The sequence below is a fragment of the Narcine bancroftii genome, chromosome 8 (assembly GCF_036971445.1).
Source record: "Narcine bancroftii isolate sNarBan1 chromosome 8, sNarBan1.hap1, whole genome shotgun sequence".
In the NCBI taxonomy this organism is placed as follows: domain Eukaryota; kingdom Metazoa; phylum Chordata; class Chondrichthyes; order Torpediniformes; family Narcinidae; genus Narcine; species Narcine bancroftii.
Window position 1 is genome coordinate 161,881,174 of NC_091476.1, and position 24,329 is coordinate 161,905,502.

Sequence of the window (24,329 nt, forward strand, 5' to 3'; positions counted from 1 at the left end):
AAAGCCAGCTCTTTCAGAAGAGAGGTTAGAAAACATTTCAACCTGAAGAGGATAAGAAAAATCTCAAGTTCACTTTTGGAAAAGATAATTTATGCAAGATTACTCAGAACTCTTGAGATTGGGAGATTTTTTTCATCAGAAAGATCACCTCAACTGTCTAAATGACCTATTCCAATTCATGTTATGAAATGTCCAATATATACCTTACTTGTAACTAATAAGTGATTACAACCAAGCTATATTCAAGCTTGAGGGCTTTTTCCTCTCCACACGTTGACAATGTCAATATTAAAGTGTTTATCAGTGTCATTAGAAATAAATTGTTTAAATGCACTTATTCCTGGCATAACTGAAAAAGTTAATATTTCTCTTGCAGTTACTTGGCACCAAATTAGTTGATGAGTTGGACTCAGCAGTGGTTGAGATTTTGACCCTTAATATCCATTTTACTGTGGAAAAGACTAATTTTGTTGAACATTCATTATAATATTCTGCTCAAACAGACCAATTCGGTAAATCTTTGATTGAGATATGTAATATTGTGATTAGAATAGTGTAAAAACTAGATGCAATTCAAACTTACAGTAAAATCAACCATTTGGTTTAAACAGTATTCTCTGGAATTAGTATTCAGATTATCATCTATTCCTCTTATTACATTTCCATTCATAGCATATAGATCTTAATCGAAAGTATTTTTGCTGTAACTAAAGTCAGGTCTTTTACCTGGAAGTAGGCAGTATTATCTTTCAAATGTTGCTCCACACAACAGCACAGCTGTTTAATCCAATTCCACTGTGTCTGAAGTGCTGCACTATATGCCTTAAAAGTGATAAAAGACATCTTAATGAGAAGTTGCATGCTTTTAAAATTCCTTATATTTATTTCTTGATTTGAAACGATGACAATTAAAGAGGTGTCATTATGTATGATGAACAAATTACATTCTCTGTATAATATACAAATGCTATCAGCAAATTTGTCCATGACACCACGGTTGTTGACAGAATAACAGATGACGATGAGGAAGTGTACAGGAGAGAGATAGATCAGCTAGTTAAGTGGTGTCACAACAACAAACTTGCACTCAACATTAGCAAAATCAAGGAGATAATTGTGGATTTCAGGAGGAATGCAGGAAGATGTGAATCAGTCAGGGGTCAGCAGTGGAAAGGGTCAGGGACTTCAAATTTCTGGGTGTCAACATTTCTGAGTATCTATCCTGGAGCTTCCATATTGATGCAACCATGAACAAGACTTGGCAGCAGCTGTACTTTGTGAGGAGTTTCCGGAGATTCAGTATTTTACCAAAGACTCTCAAAAACTTCTACAGGTGATTCTATGTAGAGAGCATCCTGTTTGGGTGCATCACTATCTTGTACAGAAGTGCCAATGCTCAGAGCTAGAAAATACTCCGGAGGGTTGTTAATTCGTCCTGCAATATCACAGGCACCAGTCCAATCCAATGAGGTCACCTACAAGAGACTGTGTCTTAAGAAAGCAGCCTCCATCCTAAAGAAGCCCCACTACCCAGGCATGCCCTCTTCACTCTGCTACCATCAGTAAAAAGGTACAGGAGCCTGAAAATGAGCACTCAGCAAAACAAGGACAACTTCTGAATGAATAATGAACCACAGACACTACCTCACTCATCTTTATCTTTTCTTGCACTATTTTTATTTATTTTGAAATGTAGTTCATAGAAACTACACCGCCAGTGATTAACACCAGAGATCCAATCCCATGCTGTTTGTAAGGAGTTTTTAAATGTTCTCCCTGTGTCTGCGTGGGTTTTCCTTGGGTGCTCCGGTTTCCTCCCACCACTCGAAAAGTACTGGGGGCTTTAGGTAAATTAGGTGTAATTGGGTGGTATGGGCTCATAGATCAAATTAGGCTGTTACAGTACTGTATGTCAAAATTTAAATTATAACAAAATTATACATAAATAAATGTAAATTTAATCTGCACAGTGATGCTGCCACACAACAATGAATTTTGTGATATGTTCACACAAGAAATAAAAGCAGGAATAGGCCAGTCAACCCCTCAAGTCTACTCAGCCAATCAAAAAGATCCATTGTGGTTGACCCAGTCTTGACCATAATGTAATTTCCCCATTCTCTCTCCACACTTTAACTTTCTTGCACTTAAAAAAACCAGGAAACCAGAAAGGAAATATCCTCTCCCTCTCCCTCTGCTGAACCCCATTAAGATCAATATGATCATTCTTCTTTTCAACTCCAATGAACTCAACCTTCCTTGATTCATCATCTTCTTCACACAGGAATCAATCCAGTAAACCTTTTCTGCTTTGTCTCTAATACAAATACATTTTGCCTTGTAGGTGGAGAACCAAACCGTAAGCAGCACTACAGATATGATCTCAATGTCTTGCAAAATTTCTTCAAAATTTCCTAATTTTTACACACCAATTGCAATAATTACTTGCTGTTCCTTAATGTTAACTTTTAATGCTTCTTATTCCAGGACTTGCAGGTCATCTCAAAGCATTTTGTCATCTCACTCAATTTGAATAATATTCGAAGCATGCACTGCCTAATTATCTTAGGATTTTCTAAATATCTCACCACTATCTCCTTTTTAATGGATTGTAGTGTCTTCCCAATGACAAATGTCAAGGTAACATGCCTAAAATTTCCAACTCTTCATCACCACACCCAAGATGATATTCCCAAAACCTAGATTAGCGTTTTAATCAATAACCATATGACTTGTGAGAAAATGTTGTCGACTGAGTATAAATAGAGGGTCAATTATGGCAATGTTGGCCAAGGAAAGGACCCTAATTTTGGTTTGTTTATCCTTCCATATATTGGAGAAACATGTGGAGGCAACTCGCCTTTAATGAACCTGTTAGTTTAGCAATGAAATTAAAATATATCTTGGTTACCACATAGAATATTGCAAAATGTTATTTTTCTATTTGTTTGTTTGCATCAATTATTGAAAATGGACTGAAATCTGCCATTATCATCTACCTCTATTTTCATAATGAACAATAGATATTCTAAACCCCGAAAGCATCAAAATATTTAAGTTAGATGATTCACCAACCCTACAATGTCAAGGTTGACAAAATCCAGATCAGTTGGTTATGAATTAATATTTTTCCATTAATAAACATGCTGTATTTCAATAAGCAGATGTAATCCTGCCAGGATTTGACATTCCCTCTCATACCATGATAGACACTTTAAAGAGTAGCTCTCAAAAAAAATAGTCGATGAGCAAAAATTTGCACCCAAGATTTTAACACATGCTCAGGACATCAAGAAGATAAAGCTGTAAGCAAGTTAATACAACTGCCATGAATTTTAAATCTAAACTTAAGCCATCAAAATTATATAATTTCATTGCATAATATATTGAAAAAAAAGCAATTAATTCCAATTTAATTCACCATGAAATAAACATTCAGTAATGATTTATAAAACTTAAATTATCTGGATAAACTACCTCAATCGTCTGCCTGGCTGGATGGTTCTCCAGTGAAAGGAGTTCTCCTTTCTCCTGGTGGGACTTGAGAACCACATGTTTCTGCTCCAGTTCTTTCTTCAGTTCCTGCAGAATATAGGGTGATTATGTTTTAATTAGCCTTTGGACAGAATACATCTGAGAATCAAGAAATTTCTGTAACTGTCAATTAAAAAGATTAGAACAAGATGTTGAAAGTTATAATCAAGCTCAACAAATGTACAGAAAATGTTTGTGAATTTTCTGTAAACTAACCAGTTGTAAATCTGTCACCAATAGAATTATGCCAGATATACACCACTTTTCCCGACAAAGCATCTGCTACATTTTTCAATGACCTAATTTCAATTGTTTAAAAGTTAATTTTTTAATAATTTAAAATAGTTAAATAAATTTTCATCATAATAATTGCTGATCATTTTGCTCAACTCTGTGCAGTACTGGTCAAGTTAAAGTCTTTGAGAAGCACTGAAACCTGTTGGTTCAGTTTCATCTTTTCACATTTGTTTAGACATGAACATGTGAGAGTCAGTTACACAGTACTGATAAATAAAATTTCACGTATTTCCATATTTGTTGCACATAATTTCTTTATTTAGAAAAATGCAATAAAACAAACACGACATGCAATGAACAATCCATTCCCAATTAATAACTTTTTAATTTCATCAGTATTATTGACAAGAAATGAGAACAGTTATAAAAACCAACAACAGGATGAAAGTCTTAGAAAAGAATTCATGAAGTGGATGCTTTTTCCTTCTGAGACCCTTCCACAGCATCAAAGATGACTTGCTTTCAGTCCAGTACCATTCAGTGGAAGCTACCTATATGTCATTTGCTTTAATTTGTTCCACACCAGCATAACCAGAAAGGACTTGCCAGAAGGAAGTCTTGATCCAATGGCAAGGAAGTCAAAGACAAATAGAGAGCAGACTTTCCTCTCTCTCTCTCTCTCTCTCTCTCTCACACACACACACATTTGTGGATACACACACTCAAAGGCACAGAAATGCACATATACTGATAGAGAAAATGATTTTGTCTGCACCTCCTTCCTTGGCTCCCCTTTCTCATCCTCCTCTACCCTAATCATCCCTTCCTCAATATTCCCTTGCCTGACTCCTTCAATCCTCCTCCCCAGTTATTTCCCTTACTTCTACCCCACTGCAGCCTCCTCCATCCTCCCAGCTACCAGGATTACCCAGGCTGAAGGTGCTTTCCAACACTGCCCTCAAATATACTCTGTTTTATCTCTTTGGCCAGACCCCAACTTCCAATTGTTCTCACTCCTCAAGTTACACAGTCCAGGCTGAGATCCTTGAAGACCCTCAGAGATTCTTCAGCTGCCCACCCTATGCTACCTGACATTCGCAGACTGAAGCCACCTGGTGCCCTGAACAGCTTTGTCCGTCTTGGCACACTATTTGCCAGCTGGAAACGGGTTTACTTTTAAACAAAAGACTTACAATGAAATATTCTTTCTTTGCAGAAATATTTGAATTGTTGTCACTCCAATCATAAGCCAATTCTTCCTCTTCCTTTTCATTTAGCCAAATGAGCTCTGTGGTCACATTTGAAACAAAACTGTGCAAACTTAATAAGTGTCTCATACGCAACCTTGATGATTCCTGAGAAACAAAAATACAAAGTTACTCAAGGACCACGAATCAAGGATTTTTGCTCTTCGTTTGTGTTCAACACTAGGAGCAAAATACTATCACTTTATCAAGGAACTAAATTAAGGTGTTAATGGCAATGATTGCATGGTGGTTTATACTGCTGCTCAGAGCTCTCGAGATCCAACTTCCATCCTGACATCACGGACTTTGGACATTCTCTCGACTAGTGTTCTCCCATCTCCTAAATACGTGCTGACAGTTGACCACCGAAAGTTACTTTTTAAGTACATAGGTCAGTGATGGACATGTGAGAAAGAAGGTCCACAGCTACAGGGAAGTAGCAGACGGGGAAAGAAATTGATGGGATTGATCTGTCGGATGGTGTTGACAGACCTTCTCCTGTCCCATAATCAATTGAAGTTGCATGGCCTTCCACTATTATAAAATGCAACTAGACTTATTGGGTGAATTAAAAATGTAACTGAATGCCTCTTTAGACAAAATGTTTTTGAATAACTGGTATTTTTAAAACAATGCTTCAACTGTTGTTGCCCGCACATTATTTGTCTGGTGCAGTGCCAATGACTTCATGGTCTTTGTCAGTTTTCTTTTCTCCTTTGACTGTAATTTAGTAACAGTACAATGGGTAAAATTCAGTCATTTGTATCTCATAAATATAAATAACTCTTTTGAATGTATGTTCTCAGTGCAGAAACAGACTTAGATGTGCCACAGAATTTTGCATATACTGCTCAAATAGGATGGTATAGGGGACTACGGCGGCATATAGTTTAAGGGATTCAGGAACAGGCCTGGTTTTTTCATTGAAAATGTACCTCAAAACATAAGCATGGATTTCACCAGAAGGTCAACTAAGTGAAACATGTCTCATCGACTGTGGTTTAATTATTTTTATTGACAGGATTTGATGAGACAACTGATAGCTTTCAATACTTATGCAAGAAAGTTTGTTTATTTTAGCTTCCTTAGATTGTATATTTACTGCCAAGTCTTAAAGAAACAATTGAATACTTCAAATTATTAACTTACCAGTAGTTTGACATATTGCATTTCCAGTTTATTTAATGTATCTGAATAACTGGTCTTGAAGTTTGAAGAGATTTGGCCCTGAAAAAGATTGAAGTATATCAATTCAATGAAGTCTTTTCTATAAAACTACATCAAGAAACAAATGCATCTTCTCCACATCAAGAGATGTGGAATTTATATCCCTTCATAACTGCTCATTTTAAATCTTGAAAGTGTACATCTAACAGCACAGTAGAAGTACTAAAAAAGGACTGTAAACATTCCAGGTAAGTCGACAGGAAGATGGGCAAAAATTCCAGTTTGCAAGCGATGCCCTCATATTATAAATGAATTTAAAAAGATAATGCAAGTCCAGTAAAATGCCCAGAAGCCACCAACACCCATGATATGAAAGAGCATTTCTCATTTATTCAAAAGCACAACAAATGGAAACAATTTACAGGAATTTCAAGCCTCCCTATTAATACCATTTTGACTTTGCTCACCATTCTCCACCTACTCTTGCTTTCACCTCTCAGTAGAGGGTTGATGGGTTGTTGGACTGACAAAATATGGGAATTAGTATTGCACAAAGATTTGCAACAAATTGTCAGCATAGTTTACATAAAAACATCTTGACTTGGGAATCAGAAGCACAATTTTATGATCCTGTGGCATTTGCCAGATTTTGGAGAAGGCAGGAGTTTGTGGAGGACCGAGTGGAGTTGTTCAAGTGAACCGGTACGGACTTGAAGGGCCGACATGGCCTGTTTCCGTGCTGTAAACGGTTATATGGATGCTGTAGCGACTTGGGGCGAACAGCGAAAAATGTAAGAAAACATTACACTTACAGAATGAACATGTAATTGGCAAATTAAATAATGTTGAATATGAGGCATTATATTTTGATAGGAAGTATAAGGAGATCAAACACTCCTCAATAAATAAGAATTACAATAGTGGGATCAATCACAGGAACCTTGAAAGCACTAGAAGCAGTAAACAACTTTTTGTTCATTAATATTTTGGGATGTGGGCATCTTTGACAAGGATAGTATTTCTCGCTCATGTCTAATTGCTTGAGAGGAGCTGGTGAAGTATCTTCTTGAATTGTTCGAACCACACTGCTGAAGGCACTAACACAATTATTTGGGGGAGGAGTTCTTTTGGAGATCTTGCTGGTGGTGAAGAAATGGTAATACACTTCCAAGTCAGGAAGATGTGTAATTTGGAGGGGAATGTGTCAAGTGACGTTCCCATGCACTTGATGCTTCTTCTTGTCCTTCATGGTAGAGGTAGAGAGTATGTGAGGTACTGTTAGTGAAGCCTGCTTTTTTCATTAATATTTTGGGATGTGGGCACTTTGTAGATGGTACTTATTGCAGTCATGCTGCAAATGGATGGAATGTATGTTTAACACGGTGGATGGGTGGTGCCTAATCAACCAGACTGCTTGGCCTGTGTGGTGTTGAATCTTTTGAGTATTGTTGGAGCTGTTTTCATCCAGGAAAGTAAAAAACTTATATGGTGGAAAGGCTTGAGACCATCATAAGGTTGATGTTGCGAATAATGCTGCAAAATATCCAGTTCTGATCTATTCTTGTGATCACCACACTTGTATAGGTGGTCCCATCAAATTTCTGATGTCTCCTAAATCCGTTAATTGTGGGAACTGACTCATTCTTGTCTGGTAGGGTCATTCCTTGGCAGTTCTATGGCATGAATATTCCTGGGTATTCACCCATCAATTAAGATAAGGCTAAACAATTAACCAGATTATGGGAGGCAATTCCAGAGCTCAAATGGAGCTGAAAGCTGAGAAACCAATGGGAGGTTCAAAATGGGGATATTCAAACTATTAAGCCATAATTCGAATGAAGGCTTTCCTAGAGGAAGAGATTGGAGGTGAAGAAGGACATTATGGTTAGGTTTAGGAATTTAATCACAATTATGAAAATTGTAAAATAATGCATTTCTTAATCAGGTGCTAGTATGCATCAGCAAGCACAGGAATAAAAAGGGGTCTGAAGCAGTTCAGGACAAGTAGAACAGACCTCAGTAGTTTAAAGAGGGCAACAACTTTTAAACTGCCAAGAAACGAATCAGAATATTCCAATGACATTACTCAAGAATTTTTGTTTTTGAGGAAAAGGGTGACAATGGCATTTTGATCGCAAGAGGAATAGTATGTTGCTCTACCCTGAGCAGTGTGTTTATAACTTGATAAAATTATGATTAAAAAATGAGCGACGTGGTTGGCGTAGTGGTTAGCGCAACGCCTTTACAGCACCAGCGATTGGGACCGGATCTTGGTTTGAATCCCGCGCTGTCAGTAAGGAGTTTGTACGTTCTCCCCATGTCTACGTGGATTTTCTCCAGGGGGTTTCAGTTTCCTCCCAGCCTTCAAAAATGGACCAGGGTGTAATTTGGCACAGACTCGTAGGGCCGAAATGGCCTGTTATAGTGCTGTATGTCTAATTTAAATTTTAAATCTAGTAGGATAATTTCAGCAACAACTAAATATAAGATTTCAATTAATGATGTTACTGTCAAAAACTATTTTTCCCCTCAAAATAGTGATACATTATAATAGAAAAGGCTTACTTCATATATTTTAGCTTCTTTAAGACTAATGTCCAATTCTTCCACTGCTGCATGGATTGTCTTGTGTGTTTCAAGCTGCATCTCCACGTTAGGCAAATCAGTACCCCATTCAGCTCGGTCAAGTCTTGCCTTCAGAAGCAAACCATCCATTATCAATTCTATACCACACTAGTAATGAAAATGCTTTAAGCTGTTTCATATTGTGCAGATCCTGTGTTAGGGCCACCTCCAAATACAAGAAGTTAAATCAACCAATGCCAATTTCAAATTAAATTTTTTTTAAAATGAATCTGACAATGCTCATATTGCTCTAGTGTATACAGTGGTGGTAAGAGACTAATATAGTTGGGATGGCAGAAAGATCTTACTCAATCCAATACAAAAGTAATTGTAAATAATGAACAAGGACATTTCCAATTGGAGTGATAGTATTAAAATAATGATAGTAACTTTACAAGTAATAAGTACACCATCAGAAAAATGTCCATTAACTCACATATGGACACACTAATATATTAGGTTTGTGCCACAAGTCCCAAGGGCATTAGTTCTGGAACAGCATTAGCAGAACTTTTGACAGGGAATAGATTTCTTTAGGCAGAGTCATGAAGAGGAAAACAAAAGCTGAATATTTTTACTTGAAATTTATTTTTTGATATGCAAAAATTACCATAATATCTTGCATGCAAAGCCTGAATTGTGTTTCCAATCTTAGTGTAGCATCAAATATTATTATGTGGAAACACAACTGCATTTTAATAAAGTTCAGCAGTAGCCTTGTTTCGAGAAAATTAAATGGTTCATTAACAAAGGCATCCAAGGTTATCCTTGAATAGTGTTGTCGCATGACAAGAATACAGAGATGGATAATACATGGATGACAGGATACAAGAATAACAGAAATAGAGCTCTGCCTAAAACTGGATATCAGTAGGCTCTTGGTAATGAACTCCATTTAGAAATCATGGGAACTTTATAATTTAAAGTGTAGCACATAGCACACGTTTAACTCAAAATATGTTTTGTACCTGTTCTTCCTCCACCCAAGCCAAAAGTTCATAGACAAATCGTAGGCTTCCTTCATCTTGTGTTAAAGAGATTGAAACCAATTCCGACCTTGTCATAGGCTTTTTAAATCCAGTGAGGGAGTTGATGTGCAAAGTGCTTGAACCACCATCAGTTGGTAATTCAGTGGCAGTCAGGTTCAAAGGGTGTAAATAGTCCCTAGAGGAGATAAAGTGTCCTTTCCTGCGTAAGTTAGTGCACTCAAGCCGCAGCGTCACCAGTTCATCTTGAAGTTTAATGATTCTGTAAAACGTAAAGCATTTTGGAAAGTTCAAGGCTTCTTTTAAAAAAAAACTTTTTCTCTGCACCGAAAATTCAGCAGGTACACTTTTGAAATGATGCTCACATAAAATCGTGGAATCAACATTATCATAGGATTCGCAACTAAAACGTATGAAATGTCAATAAATATCACAAAAACTAAAGCAGACCAATTTGGTTGGTCACCTTCTACGTCCAAGTTTTTTGCCCCACAATGATCTTAAATGAGCTTCCTCCTATCCCTGAGTGAAACACAAAAGTCTGCAGATGCTGTGATTGTAGCAAAAACACACCGAAATGCTGGAGGGACTCAACTGGTCTTTCAGCGTCCATAAAAAACAAAGATACATTGCCAATGTTTTGGGCCTGAGTCCTTCTTCAAGGAATAAACAGAAGGTGCCAGAAGCAGGAAATCTCAGAAAATCCTCTTATCCTACCACGTATGTAAATATTGATTGGATTTATATATATATATTATACGCCTTGTAACACATTTTGGTGTAGGTTTACTTCTCAACACAATCAAGTCTCTATGCTTCAATGTTGAAGCTGTAAAGCAGTGAAGTGGCTGCCTCATTGCAGCAGCAGCTTTAGTTTTGTACAAGTAACCAAATCTCAGAGCATAGGTTGACATGGATGGGTGCAAAACAATGGGGACAATAAGTGCCAGCTAAACGCTACATACAAAGTTTGAATTTTTGTTTTACTCCTGCTCAAGAATTGTGGTAGAAACACAAACGTCAAAGGAACTTCAATGTGAAAGAAACAATACAGTGTCTTTGGGCAAGAATTTCCCAATAAGTTGATCAAATACAGCTTTAAAAATGCCACATATAGTTACCATATGAACTAAGATGTTCCATTGACAAACTGCAACCGATCAGCATTTCACAATGAAATAACAAAATTGAGAAACACTATAAATAGGTCAGTTTCTACTCAGAAATGGAGTGTAGTGCTATGACCTCAACATTTTACAATTTTAAACAATAGCGAAAACCTACCGGGGACAAACATTACCTAAGTTGATAGAAGGAGAAGGAAAGAAAAGAATGGACTCAGTAGAATTTCTGGTGTAATTTTGTTGAATGACAACATTGTCTGACTGGATTAATGCAACCTAGATTGTATACCTAAAATGGATGAGAGGGGGGGGTGGGGGGGTGGTTTGGGAGGAAAGGGGGGGGGGGAGAAAAAGTCACTGTATATGTGTGAAAAGAAATAGTGTATATCATGGCTAATGTGATTTATGGTGTGAAAAATAAAAAAATTTAAAAAAAAAAAAAAAAAAAAAAACATTTTACAATTTTAAGAAGACTTGGACGAAGGCATGAAAGCCATGACACAAAGAGGTAAGAAAGTCATTTGGAAGCTAGAAAGGAATTTATATGGGTTAAGTGAGTGAATGGAGTATTATATGGGGAAAAATTCAAAATTGGCAGGGAAATTTTAAAAAAAGATGGATCCAGTTGAAAGACTGTGGAGTTCAGATGAAAAGTATCTGGATGACCTTGTGCAAGATTCACAAAAGGTTACTATGAAGATGCAGGATGTGACTGGGAATGCTACAGGATGTTATTGTTTTTGTGAGTTGAATTCAATAGAGAAACAGGAAGGTTACCTTCCTGATAAATAAGAGCACTGGTAAGAGCACAAATGGATTACAGTGTTCACTCTTCATTTAATGGTGTCATTTTTTTAAAATTTAGACGTACAGCATGGCATCAGGCCCTTCCAGCCCACAAGCCTATTCCGCCTAAATATCCCAATTAACCTGCAACCCCATACATTTTGAAATGTGAGAGGAAACCCACACAGACACAGGGAGAATGTACAAACTTCTTAAAGACAGCACTGGATGTTGGAATCAGTTCAAAGAAATTTTAGATCTGGAAGGATCTCAGGAGGAAAGCTTGGGCAGGCTAGACTTTCTCACTGGAATTTAGAAGAAAGAAGCACTTCAATTCAAATGTACAAGATCCTGAGAGACCATGTCAAAGTGGGTTTGACAAAAATATTTCCTCTTGTGGGAGAATCAAGGGGTCACTATTTAAAAATAAGTAGTCATCAAACCTAAAGCAGAAATGAGGTGCATTTTATCTCCAGCTCACCCCTTCCAGGGGTCATGAGACTTTGGAGCTCTCTTCTTCAAAGGCAAAGGAATTAGAGCTTTTGAATTTTTTAAGGCACAGTTTGATAAACTTGATAAACAGAGGAATCAAAAGGACTAACTGGGAGGCGACAATCTGATGAGCCATTATCACATAGAATGGCAGAACAGGATAAAGGGACCAAGTGGCCTATCCTTCTCCTAATATATTTGTATGTAAAATACACAATTTCAGACACACAAAATATAGAGTACAAAAAGAATAATTTGGACACAACAATAATAGTTAAATGTAACATAATTATATTAAATGATCAATTTCCTTCATTTCAATGAATTTTTTGTTCCACTAAGTATCAAATCCGAAAGAATATCAAGTCATCTTCATTTATCGTTCATACCATGCTTGCACGGTAAAGAGATAGCATTTCTCCAGGACCACAGAGCATATTTACCTAATTATAATATTTTAAAATATTAAGACATATAAAGTAAAAGTCCATGGTATGTTCTGGGAATTCAGGAGTCTGATGGCTTGGGAGGAAAACTGTTGCCCAATCTGGACTAAGGGTTCGAGTGCTACGGTACCTCCTACCAGATGGCAGAAGGGTGAACAGTTTACATGAGGGATGTGTGGAGTCCTTCACAATGCTTATTGCCTTTTGCCTGCATCGAGGGTTGTGGATGTCCTTCATGGTAGGAAGGGGGCCCCCAATGATCTTTTCTGCTGACTTCACTGTCCTCTATCAATTACTACTGGCTCTAATAATGACATGTAGCAGAAAAATGATTGAAATTGGGAGCCTCATTTCATTTTAGTAAATAGGCATGCATCTTTCATTGTTCTAATTGTTAATTCACACATGATTATTTGATCTTATAACAATATATTAAAGCACTGAAGTAACTAAGTAGAGTTGTATGTGATTCAATGCAGGAGTTATGAATGCAGTGTAAATAAACATGTTTACTCTCTTACCTCTTGACGATTTGTTCCACCTGGTAATACTTCTCATCTCGTAGAACCTGTACATCAATTTGAAGCTGTCGTATTAATTGTTCACATTCTTCTAAGACCATGACTACTTCAGTTTCATGTTGAAACTGCTGACTTGATTCTAAATGAGCAGCATCCTGGTAAAAGAAATTCAATTTGGTGCATCTTAACATAAATCTTTTAATCTTTCCTCTTTTGGGGCAAATTTACTGATAACTTTCTTTGTAATTCAGATCTCTACTTACAGCCTGCAGGGTATTTTTGACTAATGTTATTTTTTCCTCGCAATTTAAAGCTCCATTCTGGATTTTGTTTGCAATTTGCAGTAGTAGTTCTTGTCTTGAATATAACATAAAACAGAAGAAATTAATTTCAATTTACAGAGGAGACCTTCAGCAAATCATTGTATCGGTTTTATAAAGCATTTGTTTAAAATTGAACTATTTTCTTCAATTATAACAGTTAAAGGTAAACCTAAGAATAATAATCTCAAATCTTTCATCATAAGTAAGAACAGAAATTAATTATTCCAAGAAACAGTTAGATGCATAAATTTGTAAAATTTAGAAACCATTCCTTTTAATTATGCCTGGAATGTACCCTTCAGTGAAAAACCAAAATTAGACAATGAAAGAAAAATAGACAATAACATGGACACAAAATTATTATAGCTTTTGTGGTCATGTGACATTTAGTGGTATAATTTCAATTTCCTATGGAAAATATTTTACACATATGGAACAACAAATCCTCAGTAGGTTTAATCCTTCTTACCCCATCTGATAATTGAATCTTCTTCCAAGCCCATAACACATAAATACTTCTACATTCCTTCAATTCCAGTCTTACACATTCCTGATTTATTTCACTCTGTCTTTGGTCACCTTGTGTCCCATTAAATTATTTGGTGACACTCAGTGCTCAGCTTAGAAAGGGTGAAGATACAGCAAGAGAAAGAAGCAATAAGTACTCGGAGAGCAACGAGGTAACTGGGAAAATTGGTTTGGGTTTAATCGTTCCTCACCCTCCATCTGCTCTTGCTATTTTTTATTGAGTTGGACCAAGAAGATTGCACATCCATTCCCCTTCCTCAGAATTCTCCCTTCAATTGTCATTTTTTTTTGTGGAACAGTTTACAAAACTTCAAAGCCTCTTTTCACTGGACATAGTCATGTATTAGTTTTTCTCCTGCTCTCTTTCAAACAATAAGGTACTGTAATAAAATTAATGTACAATATGTTCCATTTAATTGCACACATTACTGCAGAGATACAGTAATGATTTAAAAACATGTGAAATACCAGCTGTAAAATTATTGCAGTTTTGTAGAAAGTTGCATTCTTTAACTAAAATTTACTGGTGATGAGACAAAAGGCTTTAAAAAAAAAACAAAAATACTTTTATCTGGAGAAAAGTAATAAAATTATTAATTTTCTATATAAAGAGATAGTGTTTTAAAAAATCTACATCAAGTCTGCTATGAACAATCAAAATAAATATATTCAAATCAGTTTATTTATTGAAGAATATGCACAATTTTCAAAATTAACTAGACCAGTCTTGCTCATGACACTCACAAAACTAACTTTGCCAAAGTCCAAAAAAAATGGGATAGCTAAAATCGTCCCTCCAATTTTTCCGGCCATAGTGTGAAATTCCCTTGCATAAGATTCACAATTCAATTTTGAAGCTATTCAGTGTTAATAATACGCTCAAGTAACAGCCCCATTCTATCTTCCCTGTTATGTTCTGAATTTCATAAATAAATGCATTTTGTACCTTTGAACATTTGCAACATTAAATGTAATATCAAAATGATCTACATCAGCAATTACACATTTCACTACTGAAAACCTCAAAGAAAGTACTTTTAGGCTGATAGAGTGAAATGTCTCATAACAAATTAATTTTCACCTTAAGGAAAACTGAAAAATAATGATAAATGCTAAAAAATTCTGATAGAAAGTTAAATATTTTCTTGGCTAACTGCAGAGAATTGTGTGATAATGTTTCTTTAACTAATTATTATATTCACCTATAAAACCAATGTTATTAAAATGCACAAGCAAACCTTTCTACTGCAGGTCTGAGGGCTTTCTCTCGATCTAACATTTCAATGATTAGTTTGCCCCATTCTTCTTCTATGTCATTAGGATGGAAACCTTGGGGAAGCAAAATTCGACCAAACTCTATCCAAACCTGGGAGAAAAGATATACATTTAATGAAAAAAACTCTAACAAAATGCATTCCAGAATTTCATTCTCACCAACCTTGATCAGGGCCTATGTGTAGGATCCAAGGGATATTGTGCAACATGTAAAACCAGATCCTTAAAGAGAAAGCTATAAATTGTCACCACAAGGTCAAATTAAAATTGGGGCAAGGGAAGGAGGAATGCTCCTCTTGGAACCAAGTTGTAAACCACAGGCATTTAAAAGATTAATAGATGACTTAAAATCCTATCTTCAGGATTCAAATAAAATCATATGCCGAGAGCTATCCATTAGATCAGTGGTTTTCAAACTGCCCCCCTAAACTCACATTCCACCTTAAGCAATCCCTATGCCATAAGTGCTCTGTGATTGGTAAGGGATTGCTTAAGTTGGTTGGTGAGTGGGAAGGGAAGGTTGAGAACAACTGCTCTAAACCCAATTGTTACTGAAATATTTTGCTTGAGAAAAATTGTCATTGGCCCATTTCCTTTAGTTATGAAACCCTGGACATAATGAGTCAATTAGGTATGATTATAAACAGTGGTTTTCAAACCTTTTTCTTTCCAGGTGGAGACTGAATGTGTGGCTGAAGGGGTGGAGTAAAAGACAGGGTTTTAAGTTCTTGGACCACTGGGACCGTTTCTGGGGAAGATGGGACCTAAACTGTAAGGATGGGTTACATCTAAATCCCAGAGGTACCAGTCTCTTGGCAGGGGCGTTTGCTAGGGTTTTAAACTAGAAAGGTTGGGGATAAGGGTTCATGTCAGGGAGGATGACAAGATCAGAGTCTTTAGGCAAAGAAAAAAGGCTTTTTCACACAATCTGGTGGAACAGCAGCAGGCCATAGTAACAACTGTAAAGAGGATGAGAGCCAAAAAGTTAAATGTGGAACATTTCTGAGATGTATTTATTTCAATGCAAGGAGTGTGGTAAACAAGGTGGATGAACTAGTGGTGTGGATTGACATGTGGCGTTATGATGTGATAGCAATTTGTGAGACATGGTTGAAGGAAGGTTGTGACTGGCAGCTAAATATTCCAGGATTTCGCTGCTTTAGACGTGACAGAACTGCCAGGGTACGAAGGGGAGGTGTGGTGTTGTTTGTCAGGGAAGATATTACAGCAGTGCTGAGGCAAGATAGACTGGAGGACTCATCACACGAGGTTCTGTGGGTTGAACTAAAAAAATAAGAAAGGTGAGGCTACAAATATAGTGATATATTATAGGCCGCCAAAAGAGGATAGGGAACTGGAAGAGCAAATATGCAGGGACATAGCTACGATGTTAGTAGAAATAGGGTTGTGATAGTTGGGGATTTCAATTTTCCTAACATTGATTGGGAAACACAATCAGTGAGAGGGCAGGATGGCTTAGACTTTGTACAATGTGTTCAGGATTGCTTTTTACAGCAGTATGTTGAGGTGCCTACCAGAGGGGAGGCAGTGTTAGATCTATTGTTAGGGAACGGAATAGGGCAGGTGACGGAAGTGTGCGTTGGTGAGAACTTTGGATCCAGTGATCATGGGTCCATTAGCTTCAACTTAAATATGGAAAGGGATAGGTCAAGTCTGAGGTTGAAGGATTTTGAGTGGGAGAAGGTTAGATTTGAAGAAATGAGAAGGAATTTGCAGAAAATTATATGAGCTGATCTTTTTTCTGTAAAGGATGTAGAGGAGATTTACAGGGTATTTAAAGGAGATATTGAGAGTAGAGGATCTTTATGTCCCAGTCAGATCGAAAAGCAAGGCCAAAAGCTTAAGGGAACCATGGTTTTCTGGAAAAATTAGGAATTTGGTTCGGGATAAGGGAGGGGGGTGGGATTTACTAAATTTAAGAAGCAAAAAATGGATAAGATGTATGATTATTACATAGATTGCAGAAAAAACCTTAAGAAGGAAATTAGAAAGGCAAAAAGGTATGAAGTGTCAATAGCTGATAAGGTAAAAGTGAATCCTAAGGGTTTTCACAGATATGTGAATAGTAAAAGGAGGGTTAAGGATAGAATAGGACCGCTGGAAAATGAGAGCAGTGAACTGTGCGAGGAACCGTATCAGATGGGAGAGATATTAAATGGTTTTTTCTCATCTGTGTTCACGAAGGAAAAGGATATTGGACTATGTGAGATAAGTGAGGCAAATGGCTTAGTTATGGAAAAGATAGGGATTAGTAAAGAGAGGGTTTTGGAGCTGCTAGGGTCAGTAAAAGTGGATAAGTCTCCTGGTCCTGATGGGATTTTCCCCAGGACGTTAAGGGAGGTCAGGTAGCAAATAGCAGAGGCACTGTTAGTGATTTTTCAGCGATCACTGGAGGTGGGGGTGGTGCTGCGGGATTGGAGGGTTGCTAATGTAGTTCCGTTGTTTAAAAAAGGCACGAGATGTCGACCAAGTAATTATAGGCCTGTAAGCTTGACTTCGTGGCAGGGAAAGTTATGGATGGTATTCTTAGAGATGGTGTGTATAAATATCTAGATAAGTAGGGATTGATCGGGAGCACTCAGCATGGGTTTGTGAAGGGGAAGTCATGTTTGACGAACCTTGTTGAGTTTTTTGAAGAAGTGACAAGAAAGGTGGATGAAGGTAGGGCAGTTGATGTGGTCCATCTGGATTTTAGCAAACGTTTGATAAGGTTCCACATGAAAGGTTAGTAAGGAAGGTTCAGTCACTAGGGATTAATAGAGAAATAGTAAGATGGGTTCAGAGATGGCTGGAGGAGAGACAGCAGAGGGTCATGGTGGTCAACTGTCTGTCAGGATGGAAGCCTGTGATGAGCGGTGTGCCTTAAGGATCAGTGCTGGGCCCCCTGTTGTTCATAATTAATATTAATAACTTGAATGATGGGGTGTTTAATTGGGTAAATAAATATGCAGACGATACGAAAATAGGGGGAGTGGTGGATAGTGAGGAAGGTTTTCAGGGATTACAGAGGGATTTGGTTTGTCTGGAAAATTGGGCTGAAAGATGGCAGATGGAATTTAATGTAGAGAAATGTGAAGTGCTTCATTTCAGAAAAAATAATCAAAATAGGACATATGTAGGAAAGAGGAGGACATTGGGGAATGCACAAGAACAAAGATCTTGGAGTTATGGTGCATTGTTCCTTGAAGGTGGATTCCCATGTTGACAGGGTGGTTAAGAAGGCATTTAGTATGTTAGCCTTCATAAATCATAGCATAGAGCACACATGCCAAACTCAGGCCCTCGGGCCAAATTTGGCCCGTGATATAATTATACTTGGCCCGCAAGATCATATCAAATATGTATTAGAGCTGGCCCGCTGGCCGCCGCGCCAGTATAGCGCATGCACAGCTAATACTACAAATCCCAGAATGCTTTGCAAATGTGTTGGCGTCAGCCCGCTAATCGCCCCCACCTCCTCTCTTTACTTTCATTAGCATCTGCGACCTGTCGCCCAACTCACATGTAATAAACCCCTTACGAAAAATGGCCAAATGAAAGACAGAAAACAGGGCCTTTCAAGACAGGTGGGAGGAAAACTTTATGTTCATCATTTTAAAAGACAAACCTGTTTGTCATTGAAGCAAGTTGTTTTTATTGACTTGTTGGCTTGTGAAAAAAATACATTTAAAAGGAGCTTAAAGGCTATAGAGAAATATTATTTATTGAATATTTTATTTCTCATTTGTTAATGCTTCTTCTGGAAAGAGTTTAACCAAAACTATTATTAAACATTTATTTTAATAAGAAAAAGTTTAACATTACATATGTTGAAAGAAGAGAAAACATGCAGCTGTTGTTGAAAATTTTCAATAAATATTTAGTTTGGCCCAGGACTTAGTCCAAGTTTTTAATTTTGGCCCTCTGTGAATTTGAGTTTGACACCCCTGGCATATAGGAGCTGGGAAGTGATCCTGTGACTGTTTAAGGCGTTGGTGAGGTCAGGTTTAGAGTATTGTGTTCATTTCTAGTCTCCAAACTATAGGAAGGATATAGATACGGTGGAGAGGGTGCAGAGAAGATTTAAAATACCTAGAGTACAGGGAAAGATTGAAGAGGTTAGGACTTTATTCACTGGAACATAGAGAGTTGAGAGGGAATTTGATAGAGGTGTTTAAAATTATGAAGGGAATAGATAGACTAGATGCAAGTAGACTCTTCCCCCTGTGAGCAGGGGAGGTTTAAACAAGAGGACACAAGTTGAAAAAATTTTAGGAGAAACATTAGAGGATGATTCTTCACTCAGAGAGTGGTGGCTGAATGGGATAATCTTCCGGAGGAAATAGTTGAGGCAGAGTCAATTCTTTCATTAAGAGGAGGCTGGATATGTACATGGATAGGAGGGGGTTGGAGGGTTATGGACGGAGAATAGGTGGGGGGCATTTGAGTGAACCGGCGTAGACTTAAAGGGCCAAGATGGCCTGTTTCCATGCCATAAACTGTTATATGAGTTTAGGGGGGAAGTTTGAAAACCATTGCATTAGATCTACTGTTGAAAAATAATGGCTGATGAACATTGTTCTTCAGAGATTTTAATAAGTATTGATCATTGCTGAACTTGTGGACATAAAGGAATTTCAAAATATTTTGAAATAAGTATATATACATATACAACTATATATACATTGTAAACCAAAATATAATGTATATTGGAGCACAGCTCCAAACACTCAAATTGAAAAACCAATCTGATTCAGAAAATTTGATTTCTTAACTCAACTATCAATGAATTCTTTCCTATAAACTGCATTTGCTAGTATCTTCAAATATATTCATATTGTGCAGTTGTGAACAAGAGGAAGCAGATTACTGGCAATAATACATGTTAAAATCACAGCAAATTATTTTCCAAAACATTATGCCTTGAACATCCTAACTAAACTCTCCACAGCTCCTGCTGGCATGCACAACATATCCAATCCAAGAACTGGCCCCTTTAAGTGGTATTTGCCATTTTGACAGCATTGTCCAAATGAAGTCTGCCATCGCTGATGAAACTAAAATCAAACTTTCTCCTTAAGACACTATTATTTATGCTCATTATTTGGATCAAATATCTTACCTCAAGCAATTTGTACAAATGTTGTATTTGTGCCTTTTCTTCTTCTTTTGCTGGTAATTCAGTTTCTTTAAAATGTACATATTCATTGTAAAGTGCCTGAGCAAGAGGAAACATTCAGTCAGTGAAAAGAAACAGCCTTCATGTTGCATTATCTAACATGAAGTTTTGGAGAATTTAAAAAAAATTAATAAATCCATTTATCTTCAATTTCTGCACTATTCTATTTTTGTAATAACTTCATGGTGCATCTTATCAGTTTTTAAAAAATATCTAACATCTACAATTGCTTCTCCCTTATCAATCCTGCCATTTACAATTTTTAAATGCATCTGCTTCATTGTAAATCCATATTCACAGATATCTTCTCAAAAGCTGGGGAATTCTGGGAGATCAGAAATAACGCTATTACTCCTAAAGCAAAAGGTATTTCTTCATTTCAAATGGAGATCAAGTCAAGTAACTTTAATACAAATGATCCTGTGTTCCAGTTTGAAGAATTGAACGAGAAGATGACATAATTCTCAGTATTACACTTACAGCAAGTTATTTATTGAAAAAATGAATCATTAATTTAATTTATCTCAACATGAAGTAAACAATTGTTATCAGGATCAATTACATTTCATTTTAAACATAATATGGGGCGATCACCTTAAGTTCTACAGGATTTTGTGGAAAAGCTTTATTGGACATCAGTACAGTGTGCTGCCTGATCCACTGGGAGAGGTAGCTTGCTTCATGATAGTATTCCTGCCATTTGGAGTCGACCTCCTGGGTATTAACAGAGTAACAAAAAAATAAGAAGTGTTTTGTTAACAACATGCAAAACCAGCTCAATTACAACACATACAAGAACACTTCTTTTTGTTGTTTTGTTTATCTACACTCTCTTCGTCAACCATCAAAAAATACAAATCAAGTTGTCTTGAATGCACATCAATTTACATTTTCCTTTACAAAATCAAACAGGTAGATAGAAATGTTGTATCCTCTAGAATAAAACTTCAACAAAGCTCAATATTTTGCTTCCCAAATTATTTAGTTCTTTCAGTACTAGAAATGCTAAATTAATGAAATAATCTGTTCTGCATCAAGAGACTTGTTAATACAATGGTCTTGGAAATGGATTGAATTTTCAGTTAGACGAGTAGTTATCAGTGGAAAAAAGCTGCAGGATTCAGGAAGAGTGTAAAATGGCAAATAAAATTTAATAAAAATTGTTCAATTTATATTAAAACAAAAATGGGGAGAGGCTAGATAAACAAAGTCAAATAATTTTACAGATTTGTTAGAACAGAAAACTAGACGTGCATTACACAAATTCTTGAAGACAACAGCTTGAGTAAATAATATCATTTCAATTTGTTTGGGCTCCTAAGCAAGACTTAACCCTCTGTGATGTAAGCACCACAATTATCAGGCTAACATTTAAAAGATGTACAAAATAAAGATGATTCGATTTTGGCATCTGTCCATTGTTGTCAGGAAATGCAATGCTCACTTTAGTGTGCATGAACAAAGATGTTCCAAACTTGCAGTCCTCAATATAATGATTGTGTCTTTATTAAATCCTGTGACTACATTTCTTGCATTTGCCAGCAGTTACACTGGATAATCTACCCTGTGAAGCTTCATTAGGTTTGAATGCAGGTGTTTCACCAATATTTGGGTGAGAATGTATGAGGAAAATGTGTGATGCAAAATTATTGCAAATTAATCTATGCAGTTTTTAAGAAAGTGACACATTCCAGCAGCAATTTCACTGCAGCATTTGAACCATCAGCCAAATAATTCAATATAAAAAATTATGAATTCACTCTTAGCTCTTGGCATTGAAAATTCCCCAACCATCTGTATAAAACGTGAATCCTTACATTTGCACTAATACCTTCACCACTTTCTGGGATCTTGGGGAATGATTCGTAAATAGAGGAGACATAAGTGAGCACTGACTTCTCATCGGGAGATGGAACATCAACATCTGAAAGAACAAGCCTATGTTAATTCAACTCAAATGATAGAACGATGGATCCAATGGGTTCTTTTTCAAGACAAAACACACAAACTAGTAATGAACACAAGAACAAGAGCAGGCCATTTAGTCTTTTGATCAGAAAATTAAAGAAACATTAAATAAAATTCAGTTAATTGATCAGAAAATTGAAGTACAATGATTGTTGGCAAAATGGATCTCAAATTGGCTGGGTACATCTTCTAACCTTCTATACACAGTTTTATGAGAAGAACAGGATGATGCCAAAGAAACCTCCATGTCCCCCTAATGAACTGGCCCCCTGCATAGCCTTGGCTAAGGTGGGGAGAACCCACACAACCATGGGACCAGACAACACACCTGGTCCGATACTGAAGGACTGCACAGAACAATGGATGGAGGTCTTCATGGACATCTTCACCAGGTCACTGCAGCAGCCCATTGTTCCCGCAGGGTTCAAGACAGCTACCTATCCCAGGACCCAAGAAGGTGACAATGACAGGCCTCATTGACTACTGCCCTGTGGCACTGACCTCCACCATTATGAAACGCTTCAAGCATCTGGTGATGGAACACATCAAAGCAAACCTCCCAGAGACGCAGGATCCATTTCAATTTGCCTATAGAAGAAACCATTCCACAGACTATGCTATAGCCTTATCCCTTCACTCCGTCCTGGCCGACATGGAGAATGATGCCAGGCTGGTGTTCAATGACTTCAGCTCAGTGTTTAATACAATCATTCCACAGAGGCTGGTAGAGAAGCTGTCCTTGCTGGGAATCAACATCCCTTTACCTGTTTGGATCCTGGACTTCCTAATGGAAAGACCACAGACTGTCCAGGTTGGAAGCAGAATATCGAGCACCATCATGCTGACCACTGCCTCACCTCAGGGTTATGTGCTCACCCTGCTTCTGTTCGTGCCATTGACCCACGACTCCATCTCCAACAGTGGCAACAAGTTTGCAGGTGGCACAACAGTAGTTGGCCTAATCAACAACAATGATGAGTCGCCCTGCAGAGAAGAGGTGGAAAATCTCATCTCATGGTGCGAGAGTAACAACCTGAGTCTCAATATGGATGAGATAAAGGAGATAACTGTGGACTTCAGGAGGACCAGGAACAACCACCATTCACTACACATCAAAAACTCTGTAGAATGTACCTTTATTGAATAAAATTGGAGAAGATTTAAACAAGTAGAAGATATTATTGCATAGGGTTAATTATGTTAAAATGAATACATTTCCTGGAGTACAATATTTATTTCAAACACTACCAATAATGATATCATGTCTTTTTCAATAATTAAATAAATATATAAAAAATTTCTTGGGAAAGGTTGGATATCGAGAGTTTCTTTAGACAAACTGACATGAAAGTTTGAGTTAAGGTTTACAGTTACCAAATTTTTAAAATTTCTATAAGGCAGCTCAAAGGAAATTTTTGGCTTCATTTTTTTGATGAAGGAGAAAAGCCAGCATGGATTAAAATAGAAATTGATAAAATAAGAGAAGGAATATTGGAAGACTTCATATATATATATATATCTTCTCTCTTTCTCTTTGGCTTGGCTTCGCGGACGAAGATTTATGGAGGGGGTAAAAAGTCCACGTCAGCTGCAGGCTCGTTTGTGGCTGACAAGTCCGATGCGGGACAGGCAGACACGGTTGCAGCGGCTGCAGGGGGAAATTGGTTGGTTGGGGTTGGGTGTTGGGTTTTTCCTCCTTTGCCTTTTGTCAGTGAGGTGGGCTCTGCGGTCTTCTTCAAAGGAGGTTGCTGCCCGCCAAACTGTGAGGCGCCAAGCTGCACGGTTTGAGGCGATATCAGCCCACTGGCGGTGGTCAATGTGGCAGGCACCAAGAGATTTCTTTAGGCAGTCCTTGTACCTTTTCTTTGGTGCACCTCTGTCACGGTGGCCA

At 37.3% G+C, this 24,329-nt stretch overlaps 1 protein-coding gene across 13 annotated transcripts in view; it reads right to left on the reverse strand.

Moving 5' to 3' along the window:
* Positions 1–24,329, reverse strand: part of macf1a (microtubule actin crosslinking factor 1a) — a 535,539-nt gene that overhangs the window by 227,532 nt on the left and 283,678 nt on the right. For all 13 annotated transcript variants that reach the window (XM_069895733.1, XM_069895734.1, XM_069895729.1 and 10 more), the window contains exons 8-19: positions 22,288–22,394; positions 21,065–21,184; positions 20,414–20,509; positions 15,255–15,382; positions 13,429–13,522; positions 13,166–13,320; positions 9,779–10,058; positions 8,751–8,879; positions 6,168–6,245; positions 4,965–5,126; positions 3,478–3,582; positions 727–822 (exon numbers count right to left, since the gene is read on the reverse strand). In XM_069895733.1, coding sequence (XP_069751834.1) covers positions 727–822; positions 3,478–3,582; positions 4,965–5,126; positions 6,168–6,245; positions 8,751–8,879; positions 9,779–10,058; positions 13,166–13,320; positions 13,429–13,522; positions 15,255–15,382; positions 20,414–20,509; positions 21,065–21,184; positions 22,288–22,394 — 1,550 coding nt within the window. The remainder of the gene's footprint in view (positions 1–726; positions 823–3,477; positions 3,583–4,964; positions 5,127–6,167; positions 6,246–8,750; positions 8,880–9,778; positions 10,059–13,165; positions 13,321–13,428; positions 13,523–15,254; positions 15,383–20,413; positions 20,510–21,064; positions 21,185–22,287; positions 22,395–24,329) is intronic.